This window comes from Numida meleagris, chromosome 4 (assembly GCF_002078875.1).
Source record: "Numida meleagris isolate 19003 breed g44 Domestic line chromosome 4, NumMel1.0, whole genome shotgun sequence".
NCBI lineage: Eukaryota > Metazoa > Chordata > Aves > Galliformes > Numididae > Numida > Numida meleagris.
Window position 1 is genome coordinate 1,638,454 of NC_034412.1, and position 22,542 is coordinate 1,660,995.

A 22,542-nucleotide genomic window follows, 5' to 3' on the forward strand; every position below is an offset into this window, starting at 1 on the left:
CGGCTGGCTAAGGTTGCCTCTTGCTTACGAGTGCACTGTCCTGCAATGCAGACTGCCTTAAATGAGGTTGGGGATAAAACTTAAGCTATCAAAAACTATATCGCTTATAAAAAGAGCTTCCAAAAGCAAATTTTCCAGCCTCTGCATATGAAATTCACTTAAAATAGTTTTTAGTGAGACTTGAGGTGATATCCCAGCGTATGAAATCTGTCAGAAATGATTGATTTACGTATAAGAGGCAGAGTGAAAGTTGAAGGAAAGATATGGCATTGCCAGACTTCATTTAAATACCAAAACTATGCATTTAGATTGATTTATTTTTATGCCAAGAGGTTCTGACATAAATATAGTGATATATAATGTATTGACTATAATGTCAACATTATTTTAAAGCTGACTCGAGGGAAAAATATCTCATTGTTAATGCTGAAATATAAGGCTTTGTTCTGCTGAAGGGGAAAGCCTATAGATGTATGATCAAAACAACCTCTTTCTTTAAGATACTTTGTAATGGCTCTGGAAACAACCTCTGGTTTTTTGGTCCTTGCATCCACCCTACCTCTGCCATTAGGTTGGACATTAGTAAGTAATGCTGATTGCAGTTTTGTAACAAGCACTGTGTGCATGGTACTACTAAAACTAATGGTTTACAAACCTGTGGGCTGTGCTCTTGCCCTAAACCCATGAAGTGATGATTTTTTCTTTAAACTTGTTTCGGAGCTGACCTTGCTAGGGGTGGAGGAACCCAAAGTTGTGTTGGGGTGAAAGAACAGCCATTCACTGAGTGAACACTTGCATGCAAATGAGGTTCACCCTTTTTATTTAGTGCCTTCGTTCCTTACCCTCTGCTCTGAATTTTGCAGGTCAGGTCTCTGGATGTTCAGTGCTGCAGTGTGATCTTCAGGACCAGGATCTTGCAGCCAGTGGAGGTCAGTGAGTGCCACAGGCTTGCAGCAGGTCTGCTGTTCCCCCTCTCTTGGCTCCAGCACGAGCTTTCCAACTCAGTTCAGACTTAAATCCTCTTTTTCCATATCCTTTTGTGTCCACTTTGGTTGCTTTGTTTAAGGAAAAACAACAGCAACAACAAACCTTTGCAGTAGAACCAGATTAGATTAACTGAAGGTTTTCCTTGAGTATCTTCAGTTTCTCAGCTTGCATTAGTCTGCCTAAGCCAAACTGTACCACTTTAGCTTAAGTCTTTGTGATTTTTTTTTACAAGCTTTCACCCCTTTTTACCCTGAGCATCTTTCTGGTGACAGCTTCTGTGTGTACCATGCACGAGGCAGTTGTGGCTCGTCACTCGTGGTGCAGCTTGGTGCAGGGCCCCTCTGCCTGGTGACACTGAGATGGCCTCCAGGTTATAGTTGCTTCCATAATGCTATAGCTAAGCATTTTGGCATATTGGTTCTGGCAGCGTTTCTATCAGAGGAGGTTCAGGTTGGATATCAGGAAAAATTCCTTCTCCAAAAGGGCAGTTGGGCACTGGCACAGCTGCCCAGGGAGTGCTGGGGTTCCCATCCCTGGAGGTGCTCAGAACCACGGGGATGTGACACTGAGGGACGTGGGCAGTGGGCACAGTGGGATGGGCTGGGGTTAGATCTCTGAGGTCTTTTCCAACCTTCATGGTTCTACGATTCTATTCAGGTATGAAATGTTTTTCAAGCGTGAGATGTAGGGTGCTATGCGAAGATTAAACTTTTTTCCCTTTGTTTGAAATTATATTTTTCCTTTCTCATTTTCTCCTGCATTTTTCTACTTTGGCTCTGTACAGGCTGCTGATATAAAGGGTTTATTCATGAGGTTAACCTAATTACTGTCTTCAGAAACAAAGCCTGTTTCTACAGTGAATATCCTTTTGAAATCCATCATCTGAATATTGCCTAATAAAGTTAGCAAATGGCCTCCAAATGAACCAAAATGACTCAGTATCTTGTCTAGCAAGGAATGTATTATGGCTTTTCTGATACTGACAGAAATGTTTAAAATTCGCAGTACGTTGCTTTGCTGGTGGATTAATATGTATTTTTTCTGTCTTGAGATGAAAAACACCGTCTAGATTTAATGCAACACTTACAAAATTGCCGATGTGAGTCTCTATTAAAGCTAGTTTATGTACACACTGGAGAGCTTACTGGAGACTACTGGAAAGTTCACTCCGAGGGGGCCCAACGCCAGTAATCAGTAACTAAAATGTATTCATGGAGCCTGAAGACTAAGAGGCACGAATTTAAGTGCTTTCATATATTTTCCATGCTTGGCACAAAGGTGCTGCATTTTTCATGTAAGCAGAGCCCCTTGGAAGAGAGGATGCCCCAGAGAGCTGATTAAGGGGTATTGATGTGTGCGAATTGATTGAGTTTTGACTTGAGCACATGTTCTCTGTCTTCATACCACGATGCCAAGCCCTGGGCTGGATTGGCTGGGGCTGGAGGCATCTCTCATGGCCCTTGGGTTGGCATGGGGAACAGTTTGCATGTGGTCAGATGTGCCTGGATTACATGGGAATGTTGGTTTAAAGACCTGATGTAAAAGCCCATTTCAGTCCCTCCTGGGATGTGTCTCAAGACAAATACTCCTTGCTCAGCTCCTTCATTTGTATTTTTTGGGGGGGAGAAACAGATTTTTTTTTTTTCCAAAAAAGGCTGTCATTTCTACTAAGTGCATTCTGGGGCAGCAAAACTGAAATTGAATTTACCTTTTCAGAAGCAGAAACCCAGCTAATCCCACTAAAGTAAAGTGTAACTGACAGGTTTCAGCGTTCTCAACGCTGACTACCTGCTTTGCTCTTGCAAGTATTCATGGGAAAGTTCTTTTTGCGGTTCATAATTTTCCATCTCTACTTGAACTGGAACTTTTATGAATAATTTACCTTAATTATGTGAGATATCTTCCTATATTGGAAAATGTTAGTTTACAGAAAAACATTTTGGAAACTGTACTGAAAAGCTGCCTTGTTCCACTGACTGCAGGAGTCCAGCACAAAGCAGTGATGACGTTTGGTGCGTCCATAGGAAAAGCATTATTGCAGTTACTTCTGAAATAGCTCTCTGGTTGGGAAAGAGTATTTGAATTAATGGTAGCTTGGGCATCATTACGTATTAATGGGCTCCATCTGATTTGTTTTTTCTGGCAGTTGTCCATCGCACGATGTATTACGCCTGGCTGATCCATTTCCCCTGCTATTGAGTGGTAGGCTGTGGATTAGTACCTCGAGCCAACGCAGAGCCTGCATGGGAGCGTAATAGGATCCTGCATCATTTTTAATGGTGAGTTATGGGCTGTCATGCAGAATATCTGGACACACTTAATAACTTTCTGATGACAACAGCAGCAGACATAAAGGTAAGTGTGTGCTGTCACTGAGCTGCTAGATAGGCAGGCTCCAGCACGCCAGATGCCGTCACGCTGCATTGAGTTGTCGTCGTAGATACTTTTGTAGTTCCAAACTTTTTCCTAGCTCCAGTAGCGCTTAAATAAAAAAATTGATCCCATGGAATTATACTGCTGAATATTAAAGTCAGTATTTATTTGCAAGAGTCACTTTGGGGTTCCTAATTTGTCCGCAGGAGCAAGGTTTTCTGCTCAGGCTGCAAAATGGTGCCATAAAAGTCAGTGATTGATGTTTATTATCAGATTAAATGCTTTAGCTGTGGGGATCAACATTATAAATTACAGCACTCCCCAAGCGGTGATTGGCCACCGGAGATCTTTCTAAGTGCCAGCATTTTTTAATGAGATCGTATATTTTCAAGCCCCTAACAGTATCAACTTTTGTAGTTTATTGAAACTGTGTTTAAAATAACAGCTTACCGGGTGTCAGAAATATTGGATGTGTTTTGTATTTGCTTGGTCAAACATCCCGGAGGAAAAAGCCATTGCTTTGAAAGTGGTGATTTTGATTCCACATTGCACTGGGGCCTGGGGACCAGCATGAAGGAGCGATGCTGTCCTCTTGGCTGCAGCATTTACTTCAGATTTGGGTCATTTCCCTTCAAACCTGGGCAGAATCTGCATGGTGGCTTTGGTTGGATCGAAGTTTCATGATCAGCTTTTGGCTTCTTGGGAGTTTGGCCCCAGTGAGACCGGGAACTTTCTCCGCTGTTAATCAGCATAGAGGAAACTGGAGGTAGCTCCACATGGGAGAAAAACGTAAACACCCCGGTGTTATTTGCTTATTGCTGATGGAATATGCCCCCCATGTCAAAAGCGTAAGTTTCAAGTGATAGGCATTCCAGGAAGGGCACGCTGAAATAATTTTGTGAGCTTGCTCTTAAATTCTCTGCCTGAAAACTTGCGGTGAAAGCAGAGCTAAAGTTTAGCCTGCCATTAGCGAAGACTAAATTATATTTTGTGACTTGCGAAGGGAGATTTATAATTGGGGTAAAATCTTAGCTGTGAAACCATTAATTTCAAATACAGTATTGTAGCATCAAAAGCAAGACATTGTCTTCCTGTCCCCAGGATGTTCTTTGTTAGAAAACCATTTGTTTTACTCAAAGGAGGTCTTTTTTTCTTTTATATTAAAAAGTTGCTCTCTCTTCCTCCTGGCTGCATTTGCTCTCAGGAGATTCTGATTAAGCAGCTCGGTTCAAAAGAGTTTGCAGTGCAAGTCCTCCTGGGGAGGAATCGCAGCGTGCTGGTGGGCTTCACAGCCCAGCCCTGCAGTTTCAAAGCACACCCTTGGCTTTCATTCCTCCCGCGTCAGCACACGGAGTGCTCTCCCCTGCGGGTCAGTGAAAGCGGGGGGCTTCTCAGAGGTGAGAAAGTGTTATTTACAGAGCTGTGCAGGCATGGATGGGTAGGCTTGCAGCCAGGCATGTGTGCATGATTTCCTTTGTTTTATCGATGGGGCAAGGATTTACCCCAAGCCCATCTCAGGCATGGGGGATCCCATTTCTGGATCCACTTGCTGCAAGGTCTGGTAGTGCTGAGGGGCATCCCTGGGTGAATGCTTGCTTGGACATGACAGCTTCATACGCAGAGTGATATGCCCATCGTTGAATCAAATTGGTCTGTTTTATTTTTAATTACTATGTAAAGGCCAAAATGAGGAGAGGTCTGTGTCTGCTGCAGCAGAGATGAGCCTGGTGGTGCAGCTCGGGGCGGCGGTGGCATTGGCACAGGGCTGCTCTGTGTGAGCCACGGCCTTTTCTGCTGTAATTGCACCTTTCCCGTGCAAGTCCTGATGGAAAATAATTAAATTTCATAAAAGCTTTGAGCCCCTGAGGGTATCAATTAAATGTAATAATGGTTACTGCAGCTTTTAAGCAAGTATGTAGGTTTTTTTTAAAAAGAAAAAAAAAAAAGTAATGAGATGAAGTCTTTTGCACAGCACGGAGCCGAAGACTTTATTGCCACGTTCTCACCCCCTTGCTCCAAGCACTGCTTCTGTAAAACGTCAGCAGTAGGTGGTCATGCCCAAGAAGCAGAGACAGGAAGATGCTCTGGGGTTTCTTGGATCCTTTGGGGTTTCCTGGCATCACTAGGGGATGCTCATTGCTTCCCACTGCTCAGAGTAAGGCCTGAGCTGCCCGCATCTTGATGGCAGCTGTGGCTCTGAGCAGCAGGGCTTGCTTTACCGAGCAGTTGAGAGGCAGCACGCACCTTCTGCAAGGTTGCATTGGGGGGAAATAAAGCACTGAAATTATCCCAATAAATTATAATAATTGTGCCTGGCAGCATGCAGTAATTTAAAATAGATTAATCTAACAAGCCTTAAATATGAATAAATAATAAACATCTTCATGCGCTGGGAATCTTATTCTGCTTAATTCTGAATGAATATTAATTACTCCTCGTAAACTCAGTGCAAAAATCGATCTGTGCGGAGGAGGCAGCAGGTATTCAGCTCACTGAGTTGGACAGAGCCCAGATGAATGCTCTGCTCTCATCATCTGTTAACGCCAGGTCCTAGTGCTGCAAGGCTGCTGTGATGAGAAGCAGGCGGTGACCAGGTTCTGCAGCCACGGTTCTTCTGTCTTCTATCCCATTTGGCCCCGCTGGCTTCCTGGCAGGCTGGCTGACTGCTGTGCTGTGCTGGTGGGATGCCAGCCCATATCCCCATGGGTTGGGTTGGCATTGGGTATGGTGTTTGGAGATAGCACTGGGATGGGATGGGAGTGTGAAGAGCTCTCCGGCAGCGGTTGGCCATCGCAGCCCTTGGCATCAGGCCTTGTCCTCCAGCCCTCGATGCGTCCCCTCTCCTCCTGGTCCTTTGGGCTGAGGCTCCCCTCCTGGCGTGGGCAGGCACTGCAGGTTGTTTCCTCGCCTGGCAAGAGGCACGCTGGATGCTGTGATGCCTGGGCTGGAGATACGACGTTGCTGTGCATCTGTGTTGGTGCAGCTGTAGAGTGGCATTTCCAGTGCGACAGAGGTGGAGAGCTGTTTGGTGTTGAGTTTGAACATATGGAAAACGGATGAAGGCAAACAGCTGCATCATCTGCTGTGGGGGGGGGGCTATCTTTCGTCTGCTCACCTTGCTGCATAGCTGTTTGTTTTGATAGCATCCTTCCCTCCCATCGTTGCTGGGCTCCTGTGGCCAAGTCCATCTCCTGCAGAATCCTTTGCTTTGCACCGGAGCTTCCTCGATTGCATTCTTATGCCTTCTTTCACTGTGCATGCCTTGCATCCCCAGCCTTATCAGAAAATAAGCTGTAGCCTAGCAAAAGCTTCTGATGGTATCTGCTGCAGGCCGTGGCCTCTGTTTTAAAGCTGCCTTGATCTTTGCACGTGGCAGCAATTTGCCACCGTTGTAACATGCCTGAGGTTTGCAGATACGCTGCTGGGAAGTGTCTGCAGGCTGCTGCTGTCTGCAGGGCTTAGGGAGGGAGGAGGGAAGGGAGAGCCCTGAGCCCTGTGCCGGCAGTTAGCAGACTGGTGTGCAGTAAGACAAGAAGTGCTGAATAACAGAGAGCCTGGAGAACTCTGAAATTGTGATTAATTATTTTTACGAGTTCCTGCTTTACACTGCCCAGGCGTTACAAGACCTCCTGAAAGGCACTTGCTTGAGACAGTGACTCAGTATCAGAAGTTGGCTGTGGCATGTCCTTGGCAAGCCCAGGTGTGCCTGGCAATCCAGAAAGCCTGTGGGAATAGAGTGAAGTTGCAAAAAAAAAAAAAGCCCAAACAAACCCAAACTTGGCCAAAACAATGCAGCCTGGGTGGCTGGGTTCCCATTAAAAATAATAATATTAATTCTTGTCCTCCTGGCACCTACCAGCTGTTTTTGAGGTGCTTGCTGTCAGGGGGAGCTGATGCTCACCTGGCATTGTGCTGCACACTGTCTGCAGCAGCAGCACGACCCAGCTGTTTATTTTAAGGGTGTTTTTATATAGGTTTGTGGCCAAGGACTCAGCAAAGGTTGCACAGAGGGAACAGCACGTTATGGGTTTGACCTGCCTGGAGAAGCAGTTCCTTTGCCTTGCTGCGAGGCAAGATTTAAATCCTGCTGCCGTATTGCATTGATCCCAGGTAATTGCTTTAATAGCAGGCCCAGTGTAAGCAGTGAATAGGTTTCTGTCACTCAAGTAATGAAATTACATATATTTTTGGCACGCAGGAATTTATCCCGCGGCTCAGTGTCCTGTCCCCAGGACGAGGCTGCAGTGTGCCCTGAGCTGGGGCCGCCCCATCCTGGGTCACCCAGGAGAAAAGAACTGGGGTGGAGAGGTGGGGGCAGAGGTTGGGGCAGTAAATCATCAAATGCTCCAGGGCAGTTGCTGCTGTTAGAGTGATAGCAGGTTCTTGCTCATCCTGCAGGCTGCAGTTCCAACATCTCGGCCATCCATGCGTTTCTCTTTGTCTGCAGTTGCATCCCGTGTGATTTCCGTGTTATGGAGCCACTTTCTCCAGTTGCTCATGTGTGAATGCTGCGGGCTGGGATTAGGTGAGAAAAGAGAGGTTTGTGAGCCAGAGGTCCAACCTCAGGAACACAGCTCTCATCCTCCCTGCTCAGCAAAGCTCAAGCCTTTGCTCTGCCAGGGATTTGGGAGCTCCATCATTTTGTTGGTTTGTTTTTTTTCCTTTCTTTACATATTTTGAATGCATGGCTCCAGGTGGGAGACCCATGCAAGTCCTTCTGGAGCTTTGTTCTCTGATTTACCCTTTGCCAGAAAGCAAATGAGGAAGATTCCAGCACAGCAACAAGGCACAAACAGCCCAAATGACAACCAGCATGCAGCCACAGCATCTTGCCATGTCACAAACACCCTTTAATGAAAGAGTGATTTGCAGTATAGCATGAACTGGCAAAACGAGTAGTACGCTTGGCTCCTGAATTCTTGGTAATGAGGAGCTCTGGACGGTCAGAAAAATTCACTGTCTTTATAAAGTACAGAAAGTATATGTAACACATATACAGATACATTTTCTACAGCTCAGTAGTTTCATGCAGTTCGATCTTATGCGTGCAGATCATTTGCGTGTGTGATTTAGTGCAATATTTATGCCATTTCATGTTGGTTTAAGTAAATGAAGCAGTGCTGGCAATCCTCTCCATTATTAATAACTCCACAAGTAATGATTCTGTCCACCAGGCTGTGGGTTTTCGGCGGGCAGATACCTAGTTAATGTGATGTATTTGACCTTCATGCTTAGTGGGGTGAGCTCTGATAGTCTATCTGTTGTGTAATTGCTTTTTGATTATTATTCACAAAGCCCGGTATTGTTTAATGGGCAGATTAGAATCTTGCTTGTGAGCTTTGGCTCGTACCCACAGCTGTACGAACCATCGTGGTGTTTTGTCCGCACAGAAATCACCATAGTAACATTGCAGGGGAATGGTGTGCCTTGTAGCTTCAGCCCATGCTGAAATACGAGGGTGCCTGATGTTTTTCTTCCTTCTATGCCCAGAGCATCTCTGAAGAAACCAGAGCAAGCCGTGCCTCAGTTCAGCTGGTTGTGGATTTTCCTATGGCCACGCAGTGCCACAGGAGAAGGATGGAAGTTGGCGTGGTGTCAGGTGGCATGGAACACCCCAGTGTTAGGCATGGGCAGAACTTAGAGGGAAGCTGATTTATGGGGTGTATGGGGCAGCTGCCAGGGTTTTGCTTCCCCAAAACTTATTTGCATCCTATGTCGTTCTTGGTAATTAATCTCTGCATTCGGGAAGCACTCGTTCATCTAGATAGGTGTTTTTGAAGGTAAACTCCTTCCCTCCACCTTTCTTTCAAGGAGCCTGAGGAATTTAGTTCCCCAGCAAATCTGTGCATTTAGGGTGGACCTTGGGTGTGCGGTGTGCTGCCGCAGCCAGGACTGCGCCGCTCGTTAAAGCCGCGTTACGGGAAACGAGAGAACTCTTGTTCAATAGTACACTGATAAGTGAAGCTCTGCGAGTCTGAAAATAGTAATTGTGTTGCCAGTGCGTGCTTAAACAAGGGATAAATTACATTGTGATTTTGGCATGCAATTTCACTCCTACTGGCGCAGAAACTCATTACAAAGGTAGGTGCGATCGCTAGCCAAGATTTCTGGCTCCCATTCTCTTTCCAATAAGACTTTATGCCATTGCATTACAGTCTTCGGCTGATATCAGCGCGTATCATGCCCTGACTGCCACGGGTGATAAAACGTTTGACAGTTTTCCATATCGCTGTTAAATAGAACTGCAGTTTATGTGTCTCTGGTCTCCTCCTGAGTGGTTCTGCAAGCTGTGGTTTCGTTTCCTAAGCATTTCTGCAAGCTGTGGTTTTGTTGATGGCAGGAGAAGACAACTTGTGGCTGCTCCCAGTGCTTTTCTGGCCATTGTGGAGCTTCCTGTTGTTACTGCTGACTGCATTCCTTACTGGTTATTGCCTTTCTTTCACTTACTGTTCTTTATGCATTTTGGTTTCTGGTTCAGGAAATGCATTTTCAGAGGCTGCTTCGCCCAACAGGTAGTTATTTATGAAAGCTCCCCTGTAAACCTCCATCCTGTTTTCCTTTTTTCTCTTCGTAAGCCTGGGTGCTCTGGGATGCTCGCACAGCACTAGTGAATGCTACCCAGGAAACACACCAGGTGAGACTGACTTGGCGTAATGTATTCAGAATGGGGTTTAAGGGCCCTGCAGAAAGGTGTACGTGAGTGATATCATTCCCAGGTCACGTTAAGTGCAATTGCATCTTTGTGGCTCTGAATGAGTTTCCTTAAATATCTCGGCTATATGTTTAACTTCCGAATGAAATGGCTTATTCTGTAAATATTGAGGCCATCCGGTGTGATTAAATATTAAAAATGACATTTAAAGAAAGCCCTGGTTGCTCCGCTGAGCTCGCCTGGCTTTTGGCAAAGCGCAGGCTGAGAGCCCAGCTGTGTGTCTGGCCAATGGGGCCTGGTTTCGTGGAAAAAGAGAAAAATCCCATAGGAAATCCTACCCAGGGTCTGCAGTGGGCATCAGAGGACCAGGGTGTAGTGTGTGCTGGGATTTGATGAAACTCCTGAAGAATGTGCGTCTAGATGTGCGCATCTATACAGTTACAATGGTCTGCTCAAATGCTCTGAAAATGAGGGAGATTTATGGAGAATCCTCAAAGCAGTGTTCTTGCTGCAGGCATCTCAAGGTCACTTGTTCCCCCGCCAGGTGCATCGTAATAAGGACAAACTCTCCTGCCTGGGGTTTGACTTCTGTGGGTCAGGACTTCCATGAGGATGGAAGTTACTGAGCAGTAATTCAAAGAGGACGTGCCTTGCCCAAATGCAATGTCTTTCTTTAGATAGAAACCCAGTGCGTGTGCAGACCACTCTGTTTGGTTTTTGAAATTCCATTTATACTGTGCATTAAGTTGCACACCTGAGCTAAATGCAAATGGGAAGAGCTGGAGGATGGGGAGGGAGATTCCATGTGGGTCTGGGGCATGGGTCTGTGCACGATGCATGCAGGATGCTGCCCAAATGGTGGGGCAGGATGGAGAGGGAGGGGGGTGGCTTCAGCCCAGCATTGCTCACTGCACACTAAATCCAGTGGAGCCTGCTGGGGACCAAGGGGTGGACAGATGCACCACGAGGGTGTTGGCCTGGTGGCACCAAGCATAACTTCCTGAATTATCCCCTGTGACAAGGCTTGCAGCTTGTCAGTCTTGAAATAAAGTAGTATTAAAACTCAGAGATTTACAGGATCTGCATGCCCATGGGAAGGCTGTAATTTCAGAGCGTTGATTTAAAGGGACATAAATCCAGAGGGAAAAATAAATAGAGTGGACATCAAGTTAGAGATTGCTGGTGACGTGCATTTTATTTTGTCAGGGCTTTTTTTTGGAAGAGCGTCTGACCATGGTTTGCCCAAGTGTTTGCCATACAAATAGGATGTGCCCTGAGCTCTCCCTGCTGCACAGGCAGGAGGGAGCCAGGGCTCTTGAAGCTGTGTTACTGCTCTGTGGTCCTGCAGAATCTCCTGGGCTTGTCAGTGCAGTTTAAAAACCCAAGTGAGCAGGATAGTAGCATTTAAAATAATCCCAGCGTTGCTATTCTACATGGGAAGTTGCCTCTGGCTTTGTTCCAGTATAAATCTACCTGGCTATTAAATCTACCATGACTGATGCGGTCCTCGTTTTTCAAGGATGCATTAAGGGAACTGTGATTGAAAGATGACACAGAAATTATGTGGTGTTACTGCGGAGATGGCTCTGATTACAGCCTCCTTGTACGTCCCCTGTAAATTCCTTTACCTGCCGTGTTATTTCCCTGCAAGTGTTTGTAAGTATTAAATTAATTGGCAGTGTGAGGTTGTAAGAAAGAGAAGATATTCGCATGCCAGGAGGAGCTGTGAGCAACACCTTGTTTGGGCTTCATCTGCCCCTCAGAAACCTTGTTCCTGCGCTCAAGGGAAGGAGCTACCTCGGGATGCAGCCACGGGGCTTTGACTGATGCTGAGGGGAGGTGTTAGGGCAGACATGGATCTGAGTTTGTTAAGTTTTCCGTGTGCACCTTCCCTGAAAATGTAGGCTCTTTTCCATAGGGCATTGCAGGTGGTGTGTGTTTTCATGTGTATGCACTCGTGCCTCATTTGCTGGCTTCTTCCGCAGGGTTTGCTTTCCCTTTGACTGCAGGGCATTGTGTGGCACTGAGGGATTTCAGCTTGGTTCAGGTGCACCTGGTGCCGTTCACTCTGACATTGGTGATGGTGTTCTGGCCAGGGTTGGGTCTTCATGGCTCGTCCAGGCTGATACTGTGTCCCAGGTGAAGGTCAGAGCTGTGTGATTGAAAACCGAAACATGCGCACAGCATCTGGTTTGCTCTTTGCTGCAGCATGAGACTTCACCTCTAACTTGCTAAATAGCTCTTAAGAGAGATTGTCATTAAGATCTGGCTGGGGCTCAACTGGAGTACATCTGTGTGCTGTAAAATGAAATTGTATTTGATGACAGTGAATCAGCCGACTGCCCTGAGCAGGGGGCTAAAGCCAAAGGGAGCCTATAGCAGCAGGATTAAGGGCAGTTTTTGGTACAGAGCTTGAGTGATGAAGGTGAGAGGCACGGAGCTGTGCTTTGTGCAGTTCCCTCCCATCTCCCACCTCTGCCTGCACCTGAACCCCACCGGGGGACACACCTGAGACTTCGTGGTCTATGCTATATGGTTATGGGCTTTATTTAGTGTTGAACGCAACAAATGGAATACTTCTAATGAGACATGGCACGTAGAAACAGCATGGATTATTAACTAGTCCATACATGAGCAAGATGCGTTTTATTGCCTTTGCACATCTTATTTAGCTGAATTTCTTCTCGCAGTTAGAAAACGCACTCCGGCAACAACCTCTTAAATTGCTGGATCCGGAGTCCGTAATTAAATTGATTCAATGAATTATTATTATGAAAGAAGAATTACTGTGTGATTAACAACATGAATGACTTTTTGTGTTGATGAAAATGCCAGAAGTTGGGTGTTTGGAATCAACAGCATTTGCTTTTAAAATGTCAGAGCTTTTGGCTCCCGAGCTGGGTGCCTGCAGGAAAGGGGACGTGCTTGAGAGGCTGCGCAGCACGGTGCTGGCTGTGCTTGTGCCTCGTAGGGTCAGACACCGAAATTATACCCAGCTCTGTTGCCCCACCAGGGCAAATTTGCAAGTGCAAATGGAAGGTGACTGCTGGTGAGGAGCCGCTCCTTGTAATCCTTCCCAGTAAACCTTGATGTGGTCTCCTGTGCTCCGTTCATGTCGTCGTCTTTCTCCCACTCTTGGCATTGAGATAAATAAATGGAGCAAAAACTGAAAAAGCAGTTAAGTGGTGGAACAGAAAACCGTGGAAGCCAATTCTTCCGTCTACATCTTCACTCAGTATTTAAAGAATGTTTTTTCTCTTTTTAGATAATGCGGATCTTCTTCTGCATTATTTTTCCAGTCATCTCAAGTGTATTAAATGCATTTCAGGTAGTTACTGTTCTCCCAGATAATAACGATTTGCAGAAGCTAACATGTTTGCAACTGTCTTTTTCCAGCAGAAATAAACCTGAATGTTGTGAATGCTGGAAGTTATGGACTTGATGCGTGCAATGAGGCAGAATGCTGCATGTTAGGAACATGTTCGTTTAACAGCTGAGAACAAGAAATGATGGATGAACAGTGCTGTTTTTGAATAAATATTGTTCCATTTCCTTCACTAATTCCTGACCTACTGCAAAATCTCTCTTTACAAAAACAGTGCCATTGTTTTGCAGTTAGCTTCAGGAGGTCAGTCCCTGCGCCAGCACGGTCTTTGGCCTTTTCCAGCAAGGACATGAGTTTCCACGCTCCCCAGGACTGCCCGAGCCTTAACGCGCATTTAAGATGCATCCTTTCAGGTTCTTGCTTCATCACCGTGTCAGCTGCCATGGGGAAGGGAGGATGGCTGCGCTGGGTGTCAGGCAGGCGGCTGGAAGCGCTCGTCCCCCCGGGGGTTCTCGGGAGGAAGGCTTTGCAGCGCCGCGCTAATCGCTTCGGGAGGAGAGATTGAGCGCTCTTCAGCCGGGAGGAAAAATTATAAATACAGATATCAGAGCCAACACATTTTTGATGATAGAAGCTTTAAGACCCCTTGGAGGCAGGAGATCAAAGTCGTGATAGGGTGCACCTCGTCTCTGAAATTAATTGAAGGGCAAATGAGAGGGAACGCTGATGTCAGCGGAGCATTGAGATGACATATGGTTGCTGAGTTCCTGGGAAGCGTGTAGCACTGTCTTAGCAGTGAGCTTCCAGAAGGCCGAAAGGATTAGATTCAGGGAGGAAGAAGAGAGAAGATCGATGAGGTGGCCGAGGAGCTCGGCAGAGGGGCTAATTGCTCACTGTAATTGAGGAGGAAGATCAAAAGAACTTGACACAAATGCTTGACTTACAACAGTGGGTGGAATTATGAGGAGACTTCAGAGAAAGTAATTAATAAGGGGAAGAAGTCTGCCTGTTTTGTGGCTGGAGAAGGCCATGTTGACATTTAGCTGGTCCAAAAACCTCGTGTGTTTTATCTTACAGAAGGGGAATTCAGCGTCCGTCCAGTTGCACCTGCAGGTTAGGTGTAGGATGCACTGGTAGGTGATGTTTGACAGTGAGCCAGCTTGGGAGAGCCAGGTCTGAACATGGGTAAGCAGTAGATCATCGTGTATACCCTAGCACCTACCAGAACTGCAGATTTGGTTCATTTTGAGGGCTGAAAAGGAATGTTAACAAAAGATGGGAGAGACAGACCACAGGGAGAAACACCTCTCTCTAGCTGAGATTTTGGAGGAGCTGTGCAACTCTCCTTTGAGAGAATCATGGAATGGCTTGAGTTGGAAGCGACCTCAAAGTTCATCTAGTTCCAGCGCCTCTGCCATGGGGAGGATTGCCAACCCTGTGAGCGAAATTACAGACTGGAGCCTGGTGTGCATGCTTGTGTTAAGCAAGCATCTGGTCCTGTTGGTTTTAGCATCTTGATTTACTGGTGTAAATCAAGGAGCCAGCCAGCCCCTTCCCGTGGCCACTGCTCTCTGGCATGAGGGCACCAGGGAGGGCTGGGGGCTCACGGCTGCCGTGCAGGAGCTTTTAGTGCTGGGCAGGAGGAGGGCTGGAGATTGTAGGGCTCCTTCGGGAGCTGCAAATCTGAGGAATACACCACTTTTCACATCCCCGGAGAGAATTAGTGCCCCTTGTTCAGAAGACAAAGGCAGATCAGTAGATTTGCCATGATGATGGCGTTTGAGAGCCGAGCTTGACTTTAGATGCTGATTGTGCAGGCTGAGTGTAAAGCACAACAAGGCTAACAAAAAGCTGCATCTCCCACTTTCCTAGCTCTGGGAAGAAAGTTATTTTCTAGGAAATGGCAAACGGCGCAAAGAAGAGCCGCATGGGGAGGCTGGGGACAGGTCTTTGCTGGAAAATGTTAATAAACGATGTGGCAGGATGGAGTAGCAGGAACATAAGTCTCTTTTGATCTTCTCTGCTGGCTTAGGAATCGTGAATTTAAACAAATTTGATTATGCCTCGGTCTAGTGATATATGCTGCAGTTACAGGTCTTTTGCATTTCAGTTTACAAAGCCCTATTTAAGATGCAACAGTCAAAGTGTCATCAGTCAGCCACAGATTTATTGTCCAAACCACAGTTCATCACACCTCTCACTTCTTCCCAGACACCGCAGGATTCGTGCATGAGTCTTTATCATGCACTGTAAGGAGAGTTGCACGGATCTGCAGAAGTGAGGGCTGGTTCACCTTGGCACTGATGAACTGTCAGGAGCAATAAATGTAGCACTTGCTTCACGGTGGAGGAGAGGTCGTTTCCTTAATGAGCTAAGATACAAATGTAATAAAGAAGCTATCACAATATTCTTTGATACATGGGTTAACGTTTTATTTAACATTGCTTCTGTACATTATCACACCAGTGATTTATGCTCTGAAGCATTCATAGGCACATTTATTCAAGCCCTCCCCAGACCCCAGATATCTGCTTCTATGAAATGCCTATTTTTTATGTACTTAGTTTTCCATTTACGTTCTATCAATATCTGGTGTGACTATAGTTGGCCCCATATTGGTTGATAACATTCAGCCTATTCTTTGTGGTGCTAGGCTCATTTAGCAAATTATGAAAATGAGCAAGCGCTGCCGTAGCTGTCGGGCACTGTTGGTCTTCTGAGTTTGACTTTGGAGAGACTTTGTAGTATTGTACATGGCTCACATCCAAACCCTTAGAATAGAGTATTTCATATGTAATTTTGTGAGGGATTGTTCAATAATACAGGCACAGCAGGCAAGTCTGATGGAGAAATGATAAAACAGTCCTCGGAATGAAAATTCATTTAAAAAAAAAAAAAAAATCCAGGAGCTCTGTAAAGAGCGAGTGGTGGTGCAGAAAAAGGGCAGGTTGTTCTCTGCAAGTACTGGAGGAGGTAGGAAAGCACAGATGTGGTGGGTAACGTGCCTGCTCCGTGTGCTGGAGGCAGGGGGGGATGCTGAGTGTGGGGAGCGGGTCCTTTGGGCAGGGACAGAGCTGGTGGCCTGGGAGTTCCCATCTGCTTGGAGCTTCATTTCTGGGGTTGTCACGGGGGAGGGTGAAGTGAAAAGTTAGCATTTGAGGGAGAAACGTGGAATCTGTGGCTTTAATATTGCTTAGGCTTTAGGGGCGTGTTTTACTCAAACCGCTGCCGAGCAGAGAATTTCTTCAGTTAAATGGCCCAAATCCTGACTAGCAGGAACCTGCAAAGCGTGAGGCTGCAGGTCCACGTCTGTTAGCAGCAGTGGTATCACCTCCAGCACACTGTGATGTTTCCTTAGAGTTTGCAGAAGCAGCCTGGCTGCACAGACCCATCCGGTGCTGCAATGACATGCAGTGCCGTGCTGGCAATTTGGACATCCAGCATTAAGTGGAGGATTACTATCATTGGAGAGCATCCAAAGGAGGGGTGAGAAGATGGGGAAGGGTCTGGAGGGCAAGAGGTGTGAGGAGTGATGGAGGTGCTGTGTTTTGTTGAGCCCAGAGCTGAGGTGGGCACAGCTGAGGCCTGGGGCACTCTGACCTCAGGGCTGCATGGACTCCCTCTGCACCATCTGGGGGAGGTGGCAGAAGATCCACTTCCTGACACACACACAAACGGGAATACCTTTGTGTTTTCATCCAGCTGAAATGATGTTTTCTTTATTTTTTTTTTAGGCCGTCACATAGTATGTGGTAACAGATTGCCTCTAGGAAAATCTGTCGGTGCTGTGATGTGAAAGCAGTCTCTCGCATTAATCCGGGCTGATCCGTATGGATTAACGTATTGATTTTAGCCTTAGATAAGGGAGAGTTTCTTGCAGGGGTGATGGGTGTGAAGAGGCACGCAGAATCGGGTCTTTGTTCAGTTTGCTAAGGCTCACCGTGGTCTCTCTTGCAGGATCTGGAATTAACGCAATTCCATTAAAGAGAGAAGTTGAGTATATCTAAGGGTGGTTCCTATAATTAACGAATTTCTTGGAAAACTCAGTTAGGAAGCCATCTGGTTTAGGGATTTTATTGACCTGTCACTGGCTAATTATGTTGAAAATTTAATCTTTTATGATTATCATTAGTAGCCGCCCAGTACTTTGAAAAACCTTTCCGTCTTCAAGCGTTGCCATCTTTACGTTTCAGAAAGGGGAACGTTTTTAAAGAATGAGAGGAAATGTCCTTTTCACAGTGAAAGCCAGTAGATGACAAATATAACTGAGATGTGCAGCAGTCAGGAAATGTGTGTTTGGAGCCCTAAAGCAGCAGCCACATGAAGGGCCAGCTATTTTCATCTCATCCTAAGAGTAAGTTTTGAGTAAGTGTGGTTTGCAGCCAGCAGCCCTTTCCTTGTTCTCCCATTTATCTCGTTTGCCACGTAGTGAATGCCTTACCAAAATCTGACCAACCCTTCTATGGAACTTTCTTATCAAAGAAAGGTATTGCACTGCCCTGCTCTCATTTGGTAGCCCTGTAGTGCCTCATGTCCCATTTTCCAGGCATTCTTGCCTTTTGGCATCTCTGGGGAAGCCTCACACGTGTTTGATGTCAGACTGACAGGGCCCACGCTCTTTGCTCCCATGTCTAAATACCAGTGACGCATTTGGAATTCTTCAGTGAAATATGGGAACACCTCAGTTTGCCAATTGCAGAAGCAGATGCTGAGTTCTGAGCTTGCTTTAGGATACATTGGATTAAAATAATGTTTACCTATTAATGACTTACTATCCACTGGAGTCCTTTAATATGAATTGCTGTTATCAAAGAAGTACTATTTTATCTGGGTTTACAGTTAGCCTTCCTCCACTGGCTCCTTACTGCAGCTAATTTAGCAAAATTGCATTTAAATGAGTCCCTGATGAGAGACCCAGAGTTCACATTTTTCTTTTAATAGACGTGTTAGTCTTCCTGCATGCTGAAATTCCACAAATGGCTCTTCATTCCTCGCAAGAGAGACAGCTATTACATATCAGCCGGTGCGTTATATTCCTGGCCTCACCCTGGGGAATTGCCCAGCAGTCCTGGCATTCCTTTGGGTTGGAAGACAGTGCTTTAAATTGGATAATTTATATTTATTTAGTGGGTTGGTGTCCTTGTAAAAAGCGTCTTTCAACAAAGTTCACTTCCAAAAAAGAAATTAATTCAGTACAAATAAGATTGTCTTTCTTCAGGCTGAGGTTTTAGAAAGTTAAATTGTTTTAATCCGGGGGCTTGCTCTGGGCAGTGCTTTACACAGTCCTCTGAATTGCTGCCGTTTCACTTCCAGTGGCTGAACGTATCGGGATGATGCCGAAACCCCCCTCCTCAACCTCAGGCTGGTGTCTATAAAAGCACCTTTGTGGCTGCTGACAATAAGCATGAGCTTGGGGAAAGCTGGGTCCATTCCATGTGGACATGGCTGCAGGGAAAGCCCGGTAGAAAACCATCTGCCATGAGAGCCAGCTGCTCCTGGTTCTGTGCTTGGGAACTTCATAGCAATGAATGCATTACTAAAATATTTATTCTTTGCGAAACGCACGTGAAGGCAAAGTTTGGGTACAAAACAGTGCATTTTTATTTAAATTGATTTTATTCATAGTACTAATGCCATATGTCATGCAGATGGACAGTGTCATGACCCCCCGTGCCTCACCATCACCTGAGCTGTCCCTTGAGGAGAAGATGCTCAGAGTGTCCCTACTGGAAACTCTTTGGCAGAATTCTGGTTAAATGCATCTGGCTGGGAAAAAAATCATAGAACAGCATAGCCTGAGCTGGAAGGGACTCATGAGGATCATTGACTCCAATTCTATGCGGAGAGTTGAATTTTGATGTTTCAAAGGAAGACGTTGATTTCTTTCCCCAGTTCGAAATTGTTTTATTTCTGGGGTAATCGTTCTGTACATGGAGTGTTGGTTCTGATCACGGAGTTGTCGTGCATCGCATTGGATTTGTGTTTGGCTGATGAGGATGCCTGACTGTTCCCATGGTGCCCAGTGCTCCTTGGGGTTTCCCATAGGCTCCCGGTGCAGCCCGGAGCTGTCCGGCTGCAAGCAGTGCAATTAGCGGTAATCTGAGGTTTTCCACGGTTTAGATGCAATCTTTGAAATTTTATAAATCAGAAGAGACCATTTATCTTATTCCTCAGGCACTGCTAATGACTAATTAAAAACCATAATTAACAGGAGTAAAAGCCATAAGAGGAGGAAAGGCAGAGAAAGGGCTGTTCCCAGCCACCTGGAAGAGCCTCTGCACCTGGGGCTCCTCCAGAAGGGGCTCACACAGTCAGCACAGTGCCCTTTTTGACTGCTTCTCCTCTATGGAGGTTTGCTATGTAAATAAGATGGTAATTCATTTTTCCAGGTGAATTTTCAAGCAAACAATCAGAAAGGATGGTGGTCTTACAGCGATAAAGTAATAGAGCCAATGGGCAGGTCTGCTCTAAACAGCAATAGATAGCTATGTGTGTCCAGTGACATCTTTACTCTGTTATAGAAGGGCTTTGTCTCCCAACAGCAACCAAAAGCCCTTCAGTAACACCCCACTAACCACTGCCTCTGGACTTGAGACCTCAGCTTCTCTAGCAAAGGTCTGGTCCGCTGCAGCGCTGCGCTCCTGAAAGGAGTCAGAAGGGCATTCTGAAGATCTTCAATGCTGTCAGTAGGAACCAGGGCAGTATTTTGAAGATCTCCATTCGTTCTCACTTTGGTGTGATGCAGTTTGATGTAAGCCCTATGGGAGTCGGTGGGGATTGCGCTTGGATCGAGCGAGGGCATCTGGCTGTGCTTCCAGAGGGCTTCCCCTTGTTTCCTTGCACAGCGCAAGGACGTTCAAAATAAACACTTTTGAGATAAATGAGCTTAGAAAATACATATCATTCACTCAGATTTCTGTTAACCATTGCTCTGGGAAACCTCTTGAATGAAAAAGCGCTGTAAAGCTGTAATGGAGCAGGAGTCACCATAAATTCAGGGGGAAGCGCTGCTGAAATGGGTCTTGGGCAGGCGGCTTAATTACAAATGTCACCAGTAAAAGGGATGGGGTGACAGTGCTCACTTTAGAGAGAAATGGCTGTGAATCTGCATTATTTCTGCTGCCTTCCTGGCCAGCCTGGGCTTTGCACCGTATTGCTCTGCTCAGAGGCTGTAAGGGGGTGTTTCGTGTTATAGATATGCTGGATTTAGAATGGAGATGTTGAAAATGCACCATTATTTCAAAACTGGGTCCAACCACAGTTGAATCATTAAGTATATAAGAACCTGAACCAGGAAGGGCATCATGGGAAGTGGCTTTGAAATTAGCCACGGTGTTAGAAGAATAATTAAGCAGTATTTACTTACAATTATATCCAATAACTTTTTAATACTGTGATTAATTAAATTCTAAGTTTTCCTCATAGTCTCTGCGTATATTGCACATGGAAATTAATTTTCTTCAACAACTCATTAAGGTCCTGAAACGCCGTGGATTCCCTTTAATCAGTTATTCTTTACTTTGCATTGTAAATCTCTACTTGTGCATCAATCAGCCCAGGCTCCGTACTGAGACGTGGGGAGCTGCAAATTACAGCTGGAGCTGCTTACCTCTGCTTCTCTACAGTAAATTCTAGCTCTGTGCTACCAGCCGTGGGTTTGGAGGAAAGTAAAGCCTCTTCCCACTTCAGCCATTGTAATCTTTCTGAATATTGGGTTTTGGTAGGCTGAAGGTAGGATGGGAAGGGGATTTCATGCCTCCAAAATGTCAGCACGGAAGGTAGCTGCTGATGCTGCGTGGCAATAGGAGCATCCCAAGTCCTCTCCAAAAAAGCGACGTTGGATGGTACAACAAGAGAGAAGGGCGTAGAGACCCCTGTGTGGCATGGAGGCGAGGTGCTGAGGTGAAAGCAGCGCATACTGAAAGCCTCCCTGCATTCTAGGAAACCTCATTCTGCTGATTTAAAATGAAATCTGCAGTGCTGAAGGAATTGCAGGTTCCGATCGACGCCCCAGCGTGGTGCCGCCAAGGCGAGCCAGGTGCTGGATTTGTTCTCTGTTGGATGAATACTCTGAGCGCGGGTGGGATGAGAGAACTTCTGCTTGGCAAAATATTTGAATTAGAGAGGCAGCTCCATAATTGCATTTTTAGCGATATTAAAGCCTGTTCCTTGAAATCTGATGAAGGCTGTTGGAGCCGTCCAGTAGCTTTTGTTTGGCTGCGTTACCCAAGAGCTGAAATCACAAACAGATACGGTACTGAGAGATTGCTGAGAATTTTCAGCAAGTGTTTCCTGGCTAATTAGCTCCCCAGGGGGTTGGGATGTGAGTGGGGGGAGCCAGCTTTGCTCTCCTCTTCCATTGGCATTCTAGGAGCGTGTAGCTTAAAATCTCCAGCCATAGCTGATCGCCATAAATGATTAATATGCTATTTATAGGATACCATTTCTTTAGTACACAATGAACGCATTTGAGCCAGCCCTTCAAGGCTTTTAAAACCAGATTACGTTGAAAGTCTGCTCGTTAGGTCCGATGCTGGCTAAAAGCGTGGAATGATTCCATGCGCGGCCTTGAGGGCTTGGGAGGAGGCATCAGCACTGCACACGGGGTGGGAGCCCGCTCTGCTCCTGCCCCTGGTGGTCGCTGGGGAGCTGCAGGGGGTGGTGGTGGGAGGAAGAGAGAAGGGGTTGGTTCTGCACCTGGTGGGCCTGGTAGCTTCATGGAAAAGAGGTCCTGCTTTCCTGATCCATATCAAACTGCAGTTAAAGCCCAAATCCTCCTGGCAGTGATGCTGCTGAGCAAAACTGCCGTGCCCAGTTTTTGAAAGCGTGGGGGAAGTGCAGAAGACTCATCTTCCTTTGTTGCCTCTATAAATGATATTGCTCTCCCTTTCATCCTTAGGAGAACCGCTCAGAGGAGGGAGGTGGAGGCGGTCGGATGGGATGGGGGGGAAGTGTCCAAGGGCAAAAATCCAGTGACCAGGGAAGAAACCTGAAGTGCACATAAAGGATGTGGTACAGAGAGCTTAATGCAGATTCAGACCAAGGTATTCTGAGTTCCGTCTTTGCTGTGAGAAAAATAATAGGATGTCAAGCTAACTGCAGGAGTGCTGGAGCTGCTCCGTGGCGTGGCTGGGGGGCTGCACTGCAAGGGTGAGTGATGTGCACAGCGAGCTGCCAGGCAGCAAACAGGAGAGCGGCAACAAAA

General features: G+C 46.2%; 1 protein-coding gene across 1 annotated transcript in view; it reads left to right on the plus strand.

Moving 5' to 3' along the window:
• IQCJ (IQ motif containing J) overlaps nucleotides 3,135–22,542 on the plus strand; it is a 59,237-nt gene continuing 39,829 nt past the window's right edge. Inside the window, exon 1 of the mRNA XM_021393668.1 lies at nucleotides 3,135–3,266. Within this exon, the coding sequence (XP_021249343.1) occupies nucleotides 3,264–3,266 (3 nt within the window). The 5' untranslated portion in view covers nucleotides 3,135–3,263. The remainder of the gene's footprint in view (nucleotides 3,267–22,542) is intronic.